The sequence below is a fragment of the Rhinichthys klamathensis genome, unplaced genomic scaffold, assembly GCF_029890125.1.
Source record: "Rhinichthys klamathensis goyatoka isolate OS25496 unplaced genomic scaffold, OSU_Roscu_1.1 h1tg000221l_1, whole genome shotgun sequence".
NCBI lineage: Eukaryota > Metazoa > Chordata > Actinopteri > Cypriniformes > Leuciscidae > Rhinichthys > Rhinichthys klamathensis.
This window is the reverse complement of record NW_026606745.1, coordinates 345,805-366,417: the sequence shown is the minus strand read 5'-3', so window position 1 is coordinate 366,417 and position 20,613 is coordinate 345,805. Positions and strand designations below refer to the sequence as shown.

General features: G+C 39.3%; 1 protein-coding gene across 3 annotated transcripts; it reads left to right on the top strand.

The window, feature by feature from the left end:
- Positions 1 to 7,634: 7,634 nt before the first annotated feature.
- nmu (neuromedin U) lies at positions 7,635 to 20,349 on the top strand. 3 transcript variants are annotated; one of them, XM_056264424.1, is made up of 10 exons: positions 7,635 to 7,868; positions 10,406 to 10,461; positions 10,880 to 10,927; positions 11,204 to 11,263; positions 11,611 to 11,640; positions 11,898 to 11,948; positions 13,135 to 13,209; positions 19,483 to 19,536; positions 19,811 to 19,870; positions 20,151 to 20,349. In XM_056264424.1, exons 1-9 carry the CDS (start codon positions 7,760 to 7,762, stop codon positions 19,844 to 19,846), a joined length of 519 nt encoding a protein of 172 aa, XP_056120399.1. In that variant the 5' UTR covers positions 7,635 to 7,759; the 3' UTR covers positions 19,847 to 19,870; positions 20,151 to 20,349. The 3 variants fall into 3 exon arrangements, with proteins under 3 accessions (XP_056120399.1, XP_056120400.1, XP_056120401.1); XM_056264425.1 differs by lacking the exon at positions 11,898 to 11,948; XM_056264426.1 differs by lacking the exons at positions 11,898 to 11,948; positions 13,135 to 13,209.
- Positions 20,350 to 20,613: the final 264 nt, after the last annotated feature.

Here is a 20,613-nt window from a genome sequence, read left to right as displayed (position 1 = left end):
ACGTCACTGAAGGGGGCATAATCTGCAGGATTATCCACACATTGTTTCTCTACAGAGACTTGTTTTCCTGTTATTGAGTGGATCTTGTAGCAGACCTCAGTGCATTTTTTCTTGAGCTTGAGGTGATCGCAGAGATTCCTGGAAATAAATTGCCGGCTGACCCACTGTCGATGAGGGCATTGATTGAAATGGAGATCTCAGAGGCAGTAAGACATACAATGGAGGTAAGTGGTGATAACTTGGAATTAATATTGTTTACAAAACTCACCACTGGACGTGGACGACGAATGGGGCACGGAGTCGAAGGGGGGAGACGTTGGAGACGTTGGAGACGAAGGAAATGGATTGGAGATCGTGGAATGCTGGAGTACCTTAGATAAGTCATACACAGGCGAGTAGAGCATAGAGCATTAGTCTTGTATCAGCTTGGGAGAACAGACAATGTATGTGACTGAGGTGTGTGCTTAAGTAGTCCATGACCATGGCTGATGGGCTGTTGAGTGACAGGTGCAGGTGATTAGTACTCGGGTGATCATTGTGAGGGAGTGATGGTGGAACCAGGGCTGTGTTCAGCCCCGACAAAATGTTGCACAACGTTTTTTAAACAGAAATGTGATGCGTTGAACACACTGTTCTGATGACGCAAGAGTTGCAACTATGGCAGCTGAGAAGGCCATTCTTTGTGAAGAATTTTTGGAGCCTGATGAAGTTGGTATAAATATGCCCGAAGTTGGTAAAAATATGCCCGATGTTACAGTTACTGCACTTGCCGCCCAGAACACAAGAGAACATCCCAATCGAGTGAAGGGATTGCTGAAACTGAAATGGAAGCACACATCTTACCTAATTCAGACTAAAACACATCTATTTAGCCTTACATACTGTTTTAATACCCTGTATTTTCTTTCTCATTTTTAGGAAAAGCACTTAATTACCATTGTTTATTTCTATACCAAATGTCATACACTTGCAATGAAGCTAAAAATATAAACAACTACATCATTATGTTGATATCCTATATTTTTACAATAAAACTTACGACAAACATGTCTTCTAATATCCTCAGTTGTTGCGTATACCGAGCTACATCGAACACATTTGTAAATTACTTTCCTTGAACCCATTGTGCGAGTTCACTTTAATACAGAGTGCTTTATATACATGTTGCTGCTGATTGGACTGCAGTTCTGACACACCCACCAAACAAGAGAAAACGTATCTCAAACCCTGTTGCACACCGGTGCACGCCGTTTCCAGGAAACATGACGTTCAACCCGGAAATCGTAGCAAAACGTTGCGCACCGTTTTGAACTTGAACGTGCCCCTGGTGTATCCGTGACACAGGCAATATGTGTCTTAATTTAAATCATCTACAAACTAGCTGGAATGGGGTGTTGTTGTTGCGATGATTAATGGAACGTCTTTACTATGAAAGTGCTGCAGTGACTTTTTTGTGCTATCTAGTGATTTAGAGAAAAATCAAATCAAATTCACCTTTTGCCATGTTGAACTTTATTCTCAGTCCATTTCGTAGCCTACGGGCCTGTCCCAATAACCACAAATGTGGTCTTGGACACATTAGAGTGCATACGTAAAACAGGAAGTAAGTGCACAAGACTGTCCCAGGTCTGAAAAATGACAAAGCTCAGTGCCCTTTACACACACATAATTATCTCTAAAACCTGCCAATAACTGCTTCGGGGCAGTATTTGAGGCTAAGGGTATCCTAACATTCATCATGTCCAAGTGCCTCAGTGACTCCTGTGCCCCAAAATTATGCAATGTTGAGGTAAACTTTATAGTGCAAGTTAAATTAATTAGATTTATGTATAATTTCTAAGCTAACAAAAATATGAGAATGTTTGTGAACTTTCCCATTATGTTATGAAAGGGTTATTTCTGAATGTTAAAACTTCCTGTCTCCACTGATATGGCCTCGGAGGCCATTATTAAATTACCAGAGAGGCCGTTTTGAGTTCTTGTGTCTCGGCTGAGTAGGCCGTGATGAAAGACACTGCCTGCCCCAGCCCTGTTATGGCACCCTTTGACTATTTTGACACCGCCCCTAACCTCTCTCCCTTCTACGCTGCAGTGGATGTCGTCTGCTCCACCATTGAGCTACAGTGCTCTCTGCTATGTTTTGGTGGTCTTTTGCTCCACCATGGGGATCTTCAGTCCTGTCAACTCTGCTGTGGTGGTCTTCTGCTCCGCTGTGGGGGTCTTCAGTTCCATCTGCTCTACTGTGGTGGTCATCTGCTCTGCCGTGGTTGCCGTCAGCTCTGCAGAAATTATCTTCTGCCCTGTCAGCTCTGCACTGGCCTCCTGCTCGGCCTGCTCCGCCCTGGCCTTCTTTAACTAACTCCATCTTCAGTCCTTCCTCCACTCAAAGGACCTGGCCCTCCATCCCGCCCCCGGGTCCGCCTCCGCTCCACCTCCCTCCTGGACTTCTGTGACCCTTTGAGAAGCTTCTGGGGCAACGTATGGAAACCTCTGGATTTTTTTTTTTTAAATATGTTGTAAGTGTGTCCCATTGGGTAATCAAAAAGTTATACACACAATTGCAGTCTTCACACCCACTTGAACACTTATATGCCAAATACAATAAATACGTCATGTAAGTAGACAAGCAGTCAAGTGCAAAGTGCACAAGTGTGGGTACTGTGAAAGGCCCTAAATGTGTCCAGAACCGGAATGGTTTGTTGCTTTGATTCTGTGTCTATCGCATGTCTTTTCTTTAGAGCTCACTGTAGAGCCTGATAAACTCTTCATCCCTCTGAAAGACAACATTGCCTCTATAATTAGTGCTCTGAAATATCAGTGTTTATTCCCTCAGCCTGGAGTTCCCCATCTAATGCCCGCGGCCATACTCAGCGGAAGCATTAATTACATAGTGGCTTATCAGATGCGGCTACATTGTGTGCAGCTGCTCACTAACCATTGATTTTCCAAGATTGCTGTGAAGTCAATGACCTAATGTCAGTATCTTGCCATATTGATAAGGTTAATTTCCCAGCCTCTTTTCACTGTAAACAAGGCAGAGGAGTAAAAAAAAATACCACCATTTTCACATTAAAGTAAGTGACTGTTGACATTTATAAATGGATGTTTATGGGTATGAGTATGTTCACCATGGATTGTATAGCGTAAATTACTTCCAAAACATGCAGGTTATGAAAACTGGAAATGTTTGTCGTTTAGGTCATCTGACTCATTTTGAAGGACATTTTTTCAGTATAAAGAGCATTTGAGGAACATTTTAAACTGTTTGAAAAACAACAACCAGACCCAGTTTATTTTAGAGAGTTAATTGAATCTGATGAAAGTGATGATAAAGAATCTGAACATGTGTTATATAATAACTGCACATAAGAGCTCTTTATCTACTGATATTAAGAGTCAGGAACAACATACTTTCCAGATGGCAAATTACTCTGATGCTACATGTTTGACATTATGTGTCCCCAATGATCCAACAGACATAACTTTATGTGCAAACTAAAAACTGTTGGGAAAATGGATTTGGGAGGGTGTAGGTGGTTTATATAAGAAAGGGTGGGGGAATGAGTGGATGTAGGACAGCAGAAATTATCGCTAATAAACTGTTGTGTGAGTCATGCTTAAATCACCTATAGGTCAGCTTGAATCTGAATCACATTTTTTCCCATCACAGAGACCCCAAGTTACCAATGGTATAATAAGCCAGTACTGTAAATCCCCCTGTCCATTAAATGGACTGCATTTATATAGCGCTTTCACAGACCTAATGGCCACCAAAGCCCTTTACATTTGCCTCACATTCTTTCACTCACTGATGGCGGTGTCAGCCATACAAGGCGCCATCCAGCTCGTCGGGAGCAGCTGGGGTTAGGTGTCTTGCTCATGGACACCTCAACACTTGGTCAGGTGGAACCGGGGATTGAACCACCAACCTTCCGGTTTGTAGACAACCTACATGAACCACTGAGCCACTGCTGCCCCTAAACTAAACTAAAGCCAACACGCTTTGCACTTTCCTGACACAATAGTGTCAATAAATGGCTTCATAAAACTTACAGACTTGTGGTACCTTAAAGGTTTTGGGGTTTAACAGTTACAATCCTCATCCTTCATCCATTTTTTTTGGTCCTATAATAATATACATTTGGATCTTAAGGTCAAGTAAATTAGTTTTTTTAATTTTTTGGTGAATGTAACCTTTAAAAGTGCATTTGTTTTGCTGGCTGATTCACACTATCAGTGGATTTTTCATGCCTGAATAATTTATAATGAAACCAAAAGTGTTTGATAATGCATTGGGACAAAAAGTAATTTTTTCAACAAAACCATAAATAAACCATTTATAAAATAAAGCTATTTTTGTTATTCAACAGAAAAGGTGACAAAAAGCCAAAATAAAAAATGAGGCTCTTAATAAACTAATATTGTTGGTGCCTTTGTTAAATTGGTATTAAATTGCTTGGTTTCCTTATTTTAAGAGGTTTGGAGAAAAGCATCAGCTTGAATCTTTTGGGGAAAAAAAGTACCAACATTTAGAAACAGATAGATGATCAGATTATGGTATATTTATGTTAGTGTGAAAAATGTGCTGTAACTACAAGGGCAATCACATATATGGTGACAGTCCTCACTTTGGTGAGCAACTGTTGCTCATGCTACTTCTAAATATTAATTCTGATAATGTGCATTATATGTGTTTCCATCTCATCTATCCGTTTTAACTCTGCAGCGTGTTTTTATCCATGTTTTTTTTATTAATCCTCTTAATTTGATTCCTTCCTCATTCCTTTTCTGTCCCTCTTGCCGAATAAATTATCTCTTTAACCTGTGCAAAAGCTCTCATTGTATTTATTTCAGTCCCGCTGAAGCTACTCAGTCATCCAGTCCCAATCCTCCAAAACTCCAGCAACAACCCTCTTGTAAAGGATATTCACTGATTATTTATTCACTTTGATATTTAGCCGATATTTCCCAGTGGCGCTATGCTTAACTGTGAATCAAATCTCACTCTCCCGTGTGCGTCATGATGTGCGGCGGTAGGCACACAAACTCAGCACACCTCCCCCCTACGCATGCTCAACCACTGGCTTCATTTTACCTAGACAGGTGGACACATTGTCTAGGCATGTTTTGACTCAAACAAATGAATATGAACAATCCCATTGTTCAAGTACACACATACAGACACATACATTAGAAAATGGCCAGAAATGTGAGGCCATGTCCCAATGCTGAGAATCTTACTCTAGAGCCCATGACACCAATGCTTGACATTTTCATAATGAGGAGATATTAAACAGACACTGATGCAATCGTATTATCTGTATCTACATCCCACTCAAAGGAGCTATAGCCACACCCTCAAAAATAGGACAAAGCTGATTACAAAAGGCTGAATCTTTTATGTTTTTCTATGACACTCCAACGCCTTCGTCTTCCCAGTTAATTGCAAATTTGATAAAAGTAATTGCAAACCTTCTATTTATTTTAATAATGTGATATAAGCACTCCCTTGTGACTTCAATGCAGTCAAAATCACATGATCAGAAGGGAACACTTGCATGAAGGTAACTTGGTGTTTGCAAAAAAACAAAAATTGTGAAAAGGACATCAACGCCTGTTGACTAAACATAAAGGCTTATTTCATCCTCATATCCTGCCACAATTTACTCAATACAATTTACTTAATAGCATTGGGTGTTCAATTCCCTCACGGCATAAAAGGCTTAAGTTTAATATAACATGCACAATATGCACAAATGTAATATAACATGCACAAAGTCATGTCTAACATGTCTCATCTGTGATTTTGTATTCTATCACATGTTGGGGAGGGGGACTGATGGAAAAGGAGAAGAATAAGTTAAATAAACTCATAAAGAAGGCAGGCTCTGTCGTGGGGAGTGTATTACCCACTTTAGAGGAGATAGTGCAGGATAGAATTATTGGGAAAATTTCTCTTATGATCAATCATGACTGTCATCCTCTTAATGAAATATCTCGAGCTTTTGTGAGTACCTACAGCTCAAGATTAATTCATCCACGCTGCTACAAAGAGCGTTTCAGAAAGTCTTTTTTCCCAACCGCAATTAGATTTTATAATCAGTGTTATGTGAGATGATATATATATATTTATGTATTTATTCTGGTCGTATATAATCATGGTGCTTTGAAAAATTGATACTTGAGAACAAGACTTGTTGCTGTTGTGTATGTTGTTTGTTGTTGTTTATTTATTCATTGTATTTCTATGCTGTTGTGACACATACATTTCCCCCTGTGGATTAATAAAGTAAATCAAATCAAATCAAATCAAATCAAATCAAAGGAAAGTAGATTAATGGCAAGTGAGTCCAAGTCTTTGCAGGAAGTTTCATTAGTTTGTTTTAGATAACTAAGCATAAATGAACATCATAGTCTGAATCATTTACAGAATTTACAGGATTTCTTTCATGTTTAGAACATGTTTAAATCTTACTATATGGTAGCCTGGGAAAAACCAGACAACTTCCGGCAAATTTAGATTTGCTCTGAAAGTTAGTCTGGCAAAGAGCTCATTCAAGCCCATTTCCAATCCGTCGAAATCGAGGCACCAATCAGAAACGTTGGGGCGGGCTTTACACGATGACGACAGCGCTGGGATTTTGAAGCAGATTTTGTAGCCTACATTACAAAGATGGATGCCGCCGTCGAACATCACTCGTTCGTATCAGCTATCGCGTCTGTTTTAAGCAATTTGAACGTTTCCTTTTAGTTAAAAACCGAGCAAAGAACAACACTCGGGAGATGTTTCTCCGCCGCTCTGCATACGTCATCTCCTTCATCGCTCTGATTGGGTTTAGGTCTATCCGCGACGTCCGTTGGTGACGCCCCTCTGGAAATGATTTGTCTATGACGCTTTGCCAGACCATAACTCAGTTACAACCGAGAATGGTCTGGTTTTAACCAGGCTAACTATATGGCAGACATTTCCACATTTCTGCATTTAAAGAATCCTAGAGAGAGTGATTTTTTTGGTAATTGGACTCAAGTGGAACTTTAGCCTGGAGCTGTCCATATCATGTGGTGCTGAAACAAACTCTTATTTCTCACATAGAGAGACACTGGAGAAACGCAACTGATACAGAGATACCTGCATTGTTACTTTGTTTACATCACTTTTTTTTCTTATTTTGTTTGCCCACCATTAAAGAGACTTCCCTTTACTTTGATATAACGTGTTTGTCTACAAATGACTGTTGTCAACCAGAGGAATGACCATATTAATATTTAATGAATCTTTAATAGTAATGGTACCAATATTTTATTCAATGTTTTTTTGTTTTGTCTTCTGTGTGATCCATATAATAGATTTACATTTGGAAACATCTGGAAACACCAGGATGTTTGTCTCAGCAAACGTTTTGTCATTCAACAGGCATGCAATATTTAAAAATATATATACATGTAGCTATTTATGTAAAAGCCAAATGCCTTTTACGTTAACACAAATAACCGTGTGTATACACAGTAAACTAAAATGTCCCGTTGAAGATTAACTATTTTACTTTGATTACTCATAGCGTTGACCACTCATATCACATCATCGTTTGTGTAAATTAATGACGTGCCGGGCCTCATTCATCGTGACGTACTTTGCAGGTCGATTTCCGAAGAGGGTGTGTAACTCCGAGAGTTCATAATGTTGGGCTGGCAAGTCAGACCGAGAAAGCACCACAAGAACCGTCGCAAACTGACTGACTGACGCGCACTAGACGAGAGCATGAGGAACAGCAGTCAGTGTGAAGCAGCTCAGAGCGCGATGAGCCCAGCACACAACTCCACCCTGATGTTCGCGATCCTCTTCATCTCCTTCATACCCATCACCACAAGTAAGTCTTCCACATACATCTCTCCTTTTACTTATTTAGTGATGTTAGAATAACTTAGTTGAAGAAGTTTGGTGGCCTAGAACTTTATCTCTCCAATGAGAAAGATTATTCAGTTGAGCAATTCTCTCCCCCAAAACTAAACCTAAATCTAAATTAATGCCTGTTCTAAGCAGCAACATAATGATGATAATTAAAATAATATAATGTAAATTAACTTTATTTAAAAATGTAGTCTATGCGTTTATCTGCTAAAATGCTTTTTTTTATCATCATCATGCTTGTATATCTTTATATCGTTTGTAGCATCATATTCTTTTGATTTTTTTTTCTTTTTATCAAATCAAGGGGAGGTTTTCCAGCTGTACAGTCGTAGAGGTACAGTGTTGATATGTTACTGAATGATCAAAACAATAGAGTCAGAATACTCTAAGTATTTATTTAACATCTCAAACAGTGCTTTAAAAAAAAAAAAACTGTTGCCTCAAAATAGTTGATGAAAGTTTGGTAAATATGTAAAGCCAAGGATTACAATTATCCTGCAACTGTTACAATTATATATATATGAAGACCTCCGATACAAAAGCCTCTAAAAGCCACCTCTGTCAAAAATGAGATAATTATATTGAGTGAATGCTCTCCGCACATAGTATACATTCATCAAATACTTTCACTTCAAACTCACTAAATCCCAGCCTCAGTCCATTCAGAAATGCCGGTACTTGGGTAGAAACCTATAGGAGCCTGATAAAAATGTTAATATTAAACAAAAACTTTAGATGGACTTAGAGGCTTTTGCATCTGAAGTCTTCATATATATATATATAGGCTATATATATATATATATATATATATAAACAATATACGATATATATAAATCAAATCAAGAACAACTGACAGAATCTACTCTGACAAATTAAATATGGAAAACATAAATATTGCTACAGGTATTAAAAAACAAGTGTTTTGCTGTTCTCATCTAAAACGTCTGTCTTTACCTTGCCTTTGGATTGACTGATTTCATTCTTGTATATGATTTTGATCTATACTGAAGGCTTAGTCAAACTTAGTTATCTTGCTTATGGTTCACAATGTGCTGCATTAGTGTGTCAGTATAATGAGCAGGAATCCGTTGTGACGCATTAAATATAAAGGGCTTGTACTGTATAGGCAGGGCTGTGAATTCTGCTAAAGTGCATTCACTGTAAAAAAAATATATGATCAACATGTTTTTACATTGCTTTAACACATCAAAATAGGTTAAGCAATTTTCAACTTTTTACCTTTTAAGGTATACAAGATTCAACTATTTTTTTTTAAGTTTTAAGTTGAAATGACTTAAACATCCAAGTTGATTGTTCATAAAAATTTAAGGCAGCAACTTTTTTTTTGTTAGTTAGAGACTAATTAGAACAGTACAAATGTTGTATGTTTTCAATAAACCTGGAAAACGATTGCTGGAGTAAACAGTGTTATGTGCCAGATTCATTTTGTGAATTATAATCATTACACAACAGGATAAATATAATCATTTTCTTGATCATCTCCCAGCAATAAAGCATTCACTCTTTATACCAAGAGCTGTTTACCGTCAAATTGGATTCAGTCATGTAACTGCTAATTATGAGAAAAAAGTGTTATTTTCAGCAGAGAGCTTGACAATTTGGACAGCAGTGATGTCACAAGAATTTGAATAATATAATGGCAGTATAAGAAATGCCACGAGAGATGTTGTCAGATTAGACAAATGTGACTCATTTATTGATACACAGATAGAATTATGCCATCACACATTACTGTTAAATGTCATAAGAGATAGATGAAAGTTTACAATAACAAACTTTTTTTTTAAAGTATTTTCTCTTTGGTACTGTATTGGTTTATTCCCTAAACTGCTACTGTTTTTTGTTTTGTTTTTTGACTAGGTATATGTAATTACAGCTAATGATTAACCTATTCTAAGACTTTACAAATGAGACCACAAATCAATCATGGAAACACTTTTTGACAGCAATGGTTTATAAAGAAAATCCAGATTGAAAGACCCACACAATAGATCAATAAACAAACTCAATTAAACAATCAAACTCAGCCAAATTAGAGCTTATTCCATTGAGGGAAGAGGGCAAAATCATCAAAACAAGAAAATCGACAAGCATGAGTATTAATTTCCGAACCAAACCTCACAAGGATTACAGATGTCAAGGATTCCAGATTGATTTCATTGGCAATTTTGTAATGCAACTGCAAGAAACCTCTTGACAATGAAGATTGCTTTAGAATATAGACAGATATCTTAATAAGATTTGAGATTTACCAAATAATTGTGAGTCGTGACCAATTGAAACTTAAAAGTCACTCAAAGTGGACAAAACCACAGCATGCTGCGTAGAACTCAATGTGTCAATATAACAATTATTTCTCTGTCATATTCCAATCAAAATTCATACAATGTTTTATATGATTAAAATTCACTTTGCTTGTTGTAACACTAAATAGTAGTGGAATACATGTAATAATGATTTCTACGTAAATTGCAGGTGCTCCAGTGCTCTTGAATCCATCTTCAATAGAGCATGAGCAGTTACTAACCCAGGTGTGTATGATTTACTAAGTGTCAATACTTATGAGTCCTTTCCTTTTTACTCTTCCGACAAATCACTTCTAATGCATCCAGTTATATAGAAATTTCCTCAGAGACAAAAGTTCATCATAAATGACTTATCCCCATATTTGTTCAGTGTTAACTTTGCCCTCCAAAGTGATGATTGCACCTCTTCCTTGTTTACATGTTCTAACTGTGTGTACATGAGCAATTACATGGGTAAAGCTGGGGATCTAGAGGCTGGGATATGAAAGCACAGAATAATATGTTTATGGGCATTTGGAGAAAGGATAAACACAACATCAAAAAAAGAGACATGATTAATTTTGAGTTCTAACTTTTTATTAGTTCTTTGAATCTCGTTTATACAAGCTGCCAAATTGCAACTGCATTTTTGTCTTTTTCTTAGATAACTGATCTTTGCTCGTTCTACCTCTCCGCAGACCCATCCTTTAGAGTGAGTAATGGAGTGTTGTTGCCATTTGCAATACAGCTACTTATGTGTGTGTTTTTGAAGCAAACCGTAAATTAATTATGGTATGTAAAATAATAGAGAAATATAAAAAACGTTATATAAATAACAGTCGGGTTACTGCTCTTAACATTTCCTGTATAGAAATTCACTTGAAAATGGACACTTTCAGCGCATCATTTAGTTACTTGACTCATTTGGCTCAGCCTCAGACATTTAAACTGTCCATAATCCATTTTCTTTTCTTTTAACCTTTTCCAGACATCTGATGTCCTGGAGGACCTGTGTTTTCTAATGCTGGGATCACTGCAAAAATCGAAGGTGAATTTTATGCCCAGCATGCGTAGAACTGTGAAGATATTCTGCACATCGCTGCCAACCTTTGCACGTTTGTTTATTAAATAGGCCTAGTTTCAGCTACCAGTACGCATGTAGCGCTCTTAACTCCATTTAATGCATTTAATCCAGTCCACAGATTTCCCCCCTAAAATCACTGCATAAAAAAATCAAATAAAAAAAACATCCACAGATTCCGTATGGTTCTCAGCTGCTGAACCAATTTGAATGTATTCTGATATACTAAAAAAAATTAAGTAATTTGTAAAGCCTGTAATTTATAGATTAATAAAAGGACGATTCATTTTAATGTTTGCTTTTTGAATATGCAGGAGATCACAGCTCGAGAGACCAGCAAAAGGGTGAGCATGTGACATTTGAGGTCTAATTTGAGGTCGTTTTTTCAAACACATTCAGTGCAATGACAATTCAATGACATCATAACATCATGATGTCTTTTTATGGATTATGGTGTTATTATCTATTGTATGAATGTTTTTCATGTTTTTGTTTGTATTGATTTTTGTTTGGTGTTTGCCTTTTTGTGTATATGTTTGTGTAACTTCTGTGTTTGTGTATATGGTTTTGTGTATTTGTGTGTCTGTACATGTATGTATAGTTCTTATTTCATTACACTAAACCGAATGGTGCAGGATTTACAGATGGGACGGTAGGTTTCCTCAAGAGTTGTTTAGTGTCTGTTGCTTTCAGCACTTGCAGTTGCTACGCTGCACTGTCTTCAGTAACACTCGACTGCAAATTGCAATCTGTGATCTAATACTCGGGCATTAAATAAAGGTCACGTAAATTAAATACATTTTAGGCCACTGCACAGTTCCCTTTTGGGCCAAGGTTGTGCAAAAGCAATATCTTAGCTACATAAATCCCATAAAGGATAATGCACAGTCAATGCGAGAAATTAACTCAAATAAAATAAAATAACCAAAATATTACTTGCAAAAATCCTTGACTGGATGATTAGAACTTATTACATGGCTACACACCAAATAAATAAATGTGTGAATATAAAATATTGATTTTGTTATTTTACCTATGTATTATCTTCATAATGCTTCCGTCTACAGTGTTACCTTTAGTATTCAGATTATTGACTCTTATACATATAAAACTATCTACTCTTTAGTTCCCATTGCATGCATTTAACCTCTGACATCGTATGATTCCTCCTTGATAGCATCCACACTTTGGAAAAGAACATTAATTATTATCTCCTATATTATAATTTGCACTATAGATTGACTTTTTGGGTGAATTAATATCTGAATTTTGGTTTAGACTCAAACGAGAAGAGAACCTCATTTTATCTTAACATTTTCCAAATTTAATTTACATGCCATTTTGTGTTGATGCCATCAGAGGAAATGCTTAGTTTCTTCCTAACTGTCCATTCGTTGCATGTCCACCACATTAAAAAAAAGAAGCATTGTCTTCTGCAAATATGTATCATGCAGAGGTTTCTATGAATTCATTTATATTTATATGCCAGTTTTGTGATGTGTTTCAAATATGGAATCAGGTGTACATATTCATAACATAATTGTTATGTAACACTCACAAACACACACAAAAACATTATCTCCTGATGTTGACATCATAACTTCACGTTCCCCCACATGTGCTCTGGCATGGCCTGCATGCCTGTGATTTTACTGAACATCAGTGCACCATGTGTGCCAAATGAACACTGAGCCGCACTGAGGACAGATAAGTGTGCGAGAGAACGCACAAGAGTCCTCTCTGCGACCCCTGGCCAATCCCAGGAGCAGCTGTTCATGGTTTTCATATCTCTCCATATCTGTCTTCATGATATCTCTCTATATATGTGTATGTGTCAGTCTACTGTGTTGCACCCTCTTCTGGAGCTCATACCCCAGCTTGCCAGAAGAAGAAGCAGGAGAATGAAATTAAATGTATGTATCCTGCATGCTTACCTTCATTCAGACTACATTAGCACTGTGAGTATGATCACTAAAACATGCAAGGCTTTTCCCCCCATCAATATTTAGTTTTGGGTAAGTTCCAAGACACCAAATATATATATATTCAAAAGTCAGTTTAGAGTTTAGGAAAATTAGCTGTACTAAATATAAAAAAAAAAAAAAAGAATTCCTCTTTGTCCCCTAATTATCTATTTGAATAGTGCATAAGTTTATTTTATTATTATAATTATTACGGAGGAATTACGCTCTTGAGGTTTTTTTTTTACCTTGTCTTGATACTAAATAGGGTCCATGACCATTACATATTAAATTCTGTGGTAAATGCATGATAAAAACAATGTAACTTTAGAGGGATGTTCATGGAGACTGACTGAAGTGTCTGTTCCTCTCAATCCTCGGTGCTGCTTGATGAAAGGCCATATGCTGTTTGATAATATCTCATCACGACTTAGCTCTAGGGCTTCTCTTCTGACCATCAGTAATTGTTGATTTAATTAAGTGTTAAGTGTTAATTATTAAAGTGTTAAGTGTTAATTATTATTAAAACAGACAGTGTGTGTATCTGTGTTTATACACCACAAATATGACAACCTCTCTTTTTCTCTGGTTGATGATGGAAACATTGATGTTGACATAAAAGTCAAACTACCTTATTCAATCCATATATACATTTACATTACATTTACATTTAATCATTTAGCAGATGCTTTTATCCAAAGCGACTTACAAATGAGAACAACAGAAGCAGTTAAACTAACAATAGGACAACAATATGCAAGTACTATGACCCTTCCCAGTTTAATCTAATACAGTACATGTACTTATATATATATATATATATATATATATATATATATATATATATATATACACTCACCGGCCACTTTATTAGGTACACCTGTCCAACTGCTCGTTAACACTTAATTTCTAAGCAGCCAATCACATGGCGGCAACTCAGTGCATTTAGGCATGTAGACATGGTCAAGACAATCTCCTGCAGTTCAAACCGAGCATCAGTATGGGGAAGAAAGTTGATTTGAGTGACTTTGAACGTGGCATGATTGTTGGTGCCAGAAGGGCTGGTCTGAGTATTTCAGAAACTGCTAATCTACTGGGATTTTCACGCACAACCATCTCTAGGGTTTACAGAGAATGGTCCGAAAAAGAAAAAACATCCAGTGAGCGGCAGTTCTGTGGGCGGAAATACCTTGTTGATGCCAGAGGTCAGAGGAGAATGGCCAGACTGGTTCGAGCTGATAGAAGGGCAACAGTGACTGAAATAACCACTCGTTACAACCGAGGTATGCAGCAAAGCATTTGTGAAGCCACAACACGCACAACCTTGAGGCGGATGGGCTACAACAGCAGAAGACTCCACCGGGTACCACTCATCTCCACTACAAATAGGAAAAAGAGGCTACAATTTGCAAGAGCTCACCAAAATTGAACAGTTGAAGACTGGAAAAATGTTGCCTGGTCTGATGAGTCTCGATTTCTGTTGAGACATTCAGATGTTAGAGTCAGAATTTGGCGTAAACAGAATGAGAACATGGAACCATCATGCCTTGTTACCACTGTGCAGGCTGGTGGTGGTGGTGTAATGGTGTGGGGGATGTTTTCCTGGCACACTTTAGGCCCCTTAGTGCCAATTGGGCATCGTTTAAATGCCACGGCCTACCTGAGCATTCTTTCTGACCATGTCCATCCCTTTATGGCCACCATGTACCCATCCTCTGATGGCTACTTCCACCATGTCACAAAGCTCTAATCATTTCAAATTGGTTTCTTGAACATGACAATGAGTTCACTGTACTAAAATGGCCTCCACAGTCACCAGATCTCAACCCAATAGAGCATCTTTGGGATGTGGTGGAACGGGAGATTCGCATCATGGATGTGCAGCCGACAAATCTGCGGCAACTGTGTGATGCCATCATGTCAATATGGACCAAACTCCCTGAGGAATGCTTCCAGCACCTTGTTGAATCTATGCCACGAAGAATTGAGGCAGTTCTGAAGGCAAAAGGGGGTCCAACCCGTTACTAGCATGGGGTACCTAATAAAGTGGCCGGTGAGTGTATATATATATATATATATATATATATATATATATATATATATAAATAGATATAGAATAGAAGATATATGTTATCTTATAAAATATTCTATAGAATAGAATAGATATATGTGGAACTTGTAAATATATTATTAGTTTTAATATATTGATTTATGTCATATACAAGAATTACACTTACGTTTCAAGGGTTAAGGATGATAAGATTTTTAATGTTTTGGAAGAAGACTCTAATGCTCATTAATACTTAATTTATTTGATCAAAAATACAGTAAAACAGTAATATTATGAAATATGTTTTTTTTTCTATTTTAAAATAATTGTTATCTTTCAATACGGTTCACTCGCATTGTGTCAGTTTCTGACGCTTATGGGGAAAACCGAATACTGAGGCCTGATTGATTCAGCCCGCCAAAAGAGGGAGGGCAGACAGCCTATTTAAGTTGCGCTGAAAGCCATTTTCGTCCAGATTCTTCTCCTTCAAGCTCGAAGATCATCTCCTCGTTGACTCCAAAGAGAAGATAAAAAGCCTTTCCACTCGCTGTCGAATTAAGCCCCAGCATCGGATTAACGGCACTTCGCAGCTGCAGCTGATCCAACGCTTCTCCTCTGCGGCTTTCCGGCGATAATCTCAAAGAGCAATTTTCCTTCTAAAAGAGCAAATTACAGAGGCGTTTGTTGCAAAATGTCACACCATGAATGTGGCTCATGCAGGGCTCCCCTGCTTCCCTCGGACAAGCACACCAAGTGCATCGCATGCCTGGGACACACCCAAGCCAAGGCTGTTCTCACTGAGACCAGCTGCTCGCACTGTGGGAGCATGAATCTCGCACTGTTGCACTCACTTTATAGAGTGCACTCAATTTATTTCTTTAAAGAGAGCGATCCTGCCTCGCACGCTCTCCATTTCTCTTCTCCTCTCGAGCCGAGGCGAAAGAAGCCGTGGGACGGAGCAGCAAGGCTGTAGCGAGCTCACGTCGGCCCAGTGCCCACATACCTCGCCCTCCCTTCGCTTGTGCTCTTCACATGCAATGACCAGTGCCCCTCATCTGGTGTGAGATGGTTTCATTTGGTTTCATTTGGCGGCTCCGAGGGCAATTGTGATGACTCGATGTCTCTGGCTGTATCTGAAGCGAAGGGCTGGGCGAACTCCGGCGATGACTCCACCTCGTCCACCACCTAAAAAGACGGACTCAGCAGGACTCAGAGCTCATCTGTGTCCTTACCAAGACCATTAACGAGTTGGGCTTCAATTGGTCGGCTCCAAAAGGGCCCGCCTCCAGCCGGCTCGATGAGTGGTTCCTGCAGCCGTGCGCCGCCAATAGGACCCCGCCAGAGACCAGCCCCGTTCTTCCTGGAAGTCCATGAAGAACTAACGAAATCAAGGCGTGCCCCCTATTCAGCACCCGTCCATTATTCTTCTTCAGCTGCCCTCACCATGGTTGATGGCGTGAAGAAAAAAGCCTATACTAAGCTTCCACCGCTGGAAGAAGCCGTCGCTGCGCATCTCTGCCCACCCGCGGCCCTCGGCTGGAAGACTAAAGCTGCCCATCCGACTAAGCCGTGCAGAGCGACATCTGCTCTCACGGCCAGAGCGTATGCCACGAGTGGCCAGGCTGGTTCCATTCTTCACACTATGGCGGTCCTCCAAGTTTACTAAGCCAAGCTTCTCTGTGCCATGGACGAGAGTGGTCCTGACCCGGCGGCCTTCGAGGAGCTGTGCAGCCACTAAATCTATGGCCCAAACAATTGGTCATGTCATGGCCAATTTGGTGGTCCTCGAGCACCACCTTTGGTTAAACTTAACGGAGATCAAGGACGCTGACAAGACAGGCCTCCTGGACTCCCCTGTCTCTCCCTCGGGTTTGTTTGGTTCCGCAGTCGACCATTTTGCTGAGCGTTTTACAACGGCACAGAAGACATCACAAGCGATGCGGCACTTCCTGTCGGCAAGTTTCTCTGCTGCTTCGAGTCGCCCGAAGTTGTCGACGACTCAGCAGCCCGCCAAGCCGGCTTCCACACCAGCCTCAGCAAAAGGTGGAACCAGAGGTGAAGCAGCGCTTCCATCCAGCTAAGCGCTACCCATTTCCCAAGCTCCAAGGACCCTATCCTAAGCTAGTGCTGGACCCCGATCCGCCCAAGCAGCCCTGATGCCTCGGGCACAAGGAGGAGGATGCTAAGTCCCGCCGAGGCTGAACCACCCCTTAAAGCTTCTATGTGTTCACCTCTCAAACCCTGTTCAGTTCCGGGAATTGGAGGCGTTGTGTTTGCTGTCAATACTGGGTCCTCCCCACCCGTGGTATGCGTGCCCAGACCAGCCTCCTTCTGTGAGCCTTTACATCTTTCCCCGGAGGTCATGAACACGATCTCTGAGACTAGGGTACCTTCTACCAGGCGCCCCTTACACCCAAAAATGGTCTATTTTTTTTCCGGCTGTTGCTCAGCTCGGAATGTAGTCCCTCTGTCTTGTGAGATCACTTCTATTCTCTCATTCCTACAGGAGCTGTTGGACGGTGGACGCATCCCGTCCACAGTCAAGGTATACACGGCAGCTATTGCGGCATACCACGCTCCTATAGCTGGCTAGTCGGTTGGGAAACACGACCTGGTGGTCAGATTTCTCAGGGGGGCCAGGAGGCTAAACACCCCTCGCCCCAACACGGTTCCTACCTGGAACCTGTCTATTGTCCTGAGGGCACTTTGTGGCCGCTCAGGGCAGTCAACTTTCGACCTCTCTTGCTAAAGACCACCCTTCTGCTGGCTCTTGCATCGGTCAAGCGAATTGGTGATCTGCAGGCTCTTTCAGTAGATGCTTCCTGCCTCAAGTTTTGGCCCAACGACAGTAAAGTTGTCCTTAGGCCTAGACGAGGCTATGTCCCTAAGAAGGTTTTTACGCCCTTTAGAGCACAAGTCATGTGCTTTGGAGGCCACTCAATGCGGCTGCCTACTTACGAAGCAAAGACTATCCCACTGGATATTGGACGCAATAGCACCAGCTTACAATTCATTGGACTTCCAGTGCCTTATCAGGGTGAAGGCCAACACCACCAGGGGAATGGTCTCCTCTTGGGCTTGGTCTAGCGGAGTGTTCCGGTTACTAATGTAACCTTGGTTCCCTGGTTCCATTGCGTATCTTGCCAAGCTACTGCACCTATGCACTAGTCAACGCCGCCACTCCTCAGTTGAACAAATTCTGACGAAAATGGCTTTCAGCGCGACTTAAATAGGCAGTCGGCTCTGCCCGTTTCTGTGGGCTGAAAATCCTTTTGTCTGACGTGAACCAATCAGGCTTCAGTATTCAGAGAAAAACGAGAAAAAGTTTTTTTCCCATAAGCGGAACCAAGGTTATGTTGGTTCGGTCTAGTAACTGGAACTTTTTCTATTTGAATTTTAAAATGTAATTTATTCCTGTGATAGCAAAACTGAATTTTCAGCATCCAAGGTTACATTGGTTACGTCCAGTAACTGGAAAGTTTTCTATTTGAATATATTTTAAAAAGTAATTTATTAATATATAATCAAAGCTGCATTTTCAGCATCATTTCTCTAGTCTTCAATGTTTAATCTGCTGATTTGCTGCTCAAGAAATATTTCTTATTATTATAAATGTTGAAATCAGTTGAGCTGCCTAATATTTTTGTGGAAACGTGATACATTTTTTGGACAATTAAATTAAATGCAATATATTTATTTATTATATAAATTTTACATTCCCAGTGTAAGGTTAAATATTTTTAATATTTAACTTTTAAAAAAAGTATGCATTTCTACATGCTTGTACACATACACGCGGTTGCACGAGGCTGACATGTGCATGCATGAGTTTGAGTCCATCTAATTAAATGTACAGGATGTGAAAAGGCTCGACCTTAGTTTGATTAACTGCTTCTGTCCATTTTAGAGGAAATTGTACGCTAAAAGTGTTATTGTGCTATAAGGGTAAAACACAAAACTGAACAAGAATAAATGATGACTGCCTCACTCTCACAAAGGAAATGGTCCTGATGGATTTTGTTGGGTAGATAAATTGTTTTTCCCTCTTACTAACACTGCGTGACCTTTGATTCACCTTCGATCCTGTTAGAAACAGTTAAACAATGCTCAGTAGCAGTATCAGAAAGTGTGGTCTGATATTTGAGCATAACTATAACAATTCCTTCTGTGTGCAGGATGATCTCCAAGGGCCTGGACGGATCCAGAGCAGAGGATACTTCCTTTATCGGGTATAGGCCTATGACAGCTGTTTATTGTCCAACACAATAAGGACGTTTTTTTATTTACTTTCATTAAGTTTTGAGTTAAGCCCCTTAACTGTCACCGTCTCGCAAGCGGGATGCTTGGCGCTCTTTTTTATTGCCTTTTTTCCCTTTTGTAATCATCATAAATTAGGTATCATTCGAAAGCTTAAACATTCAGAACTCATCCTGTGAAAATTGTTTGAAATCGGACCTTGCATTACCATGGTTAAGTTTTTTTTTTCTTTGTGCTTCTCTGCAGCCACGAAATGGTAGAAGATCTGCTGAGTATGTGTAAAACAATAAAGAATGGAAAAATCAGGTATTTCATGATGAACTGAGATAATCATTTAAAGCTGTTTCTTCAAATCTCATGTGTTTTCTACAAGTGCACTGCATGGGTAGAGTCACGGGACAAAAATACAGAAAAACATTTAAATATACAACAATACAATATACATTTCCATATACTGATATACAGGGCATTGGTCTTTCATGGCATTAGAGTGTGAACTTAAACCTACAAAAAACATATTTGAGCTATACTAATGTCTCTGTGTATATATATATATAAACAGTCTCTTCTTCATTAACAATTTCAGTAGCACCAGACCCTTTGCCACAGATGTGATGATCCAGAGCCAGTCAACCTGAAACATCACATAACTCGTTCCAGAAAACACCCTCCTGTTAAATTGTGATTTTGAATGTACAGAATCCAAATAAAGTCTTTTATCTGTCCAAATGTCCTGTTTGTGTAACTGTGCTGTGCCTTTTGAATTAAAAGCATTATAAAATGTTTCCTCATCGTGCCAGTGTGATTTTGACCAAATTGACTGTACGGGGTTTTCACACCAAAAACAAAGAAATAAAATATTTCTTTTTCTCTTCAGTTATTTCTTGAAAGCACTGGTGGGACTCTGGTTGCTCATTTCCTCTTTCTCTTGATGAATGTGTGTGTTTTTGTTATCGTGCTATCTACAACAATTAGTCAAAAAGCATTAATCAAACTTCACTTCCGATCACTTCCATTTTAATTAGATTTGACCATCCAAACAGCATGTT

Excerpts from the sequence above, each read along its gene's own strand:
- nmu (XM_056264424.1), top strand. The coding sequence starts at position 7,760 with ATGAGGAACAGCAGTCAGTGTGAAGCAGCTCAGAGCGCGATGAGCCCA. Across the intron at positions 7,869-10,405 it reads CTTCATACCCATCACCACAA|GTGCTCCAGTGCTCTTGAAT; the intron begins GTAAGTCTTCCA and ends CGTAAATTGCAG. Across the intron at positions 13,210-19,482 it reads GCAGGAGAATGAAATTAAAT|GATGATCTCCAAGGGCCTGG; the intron begins GTATGTATCCTG and ends TTCTGTGTGCAG.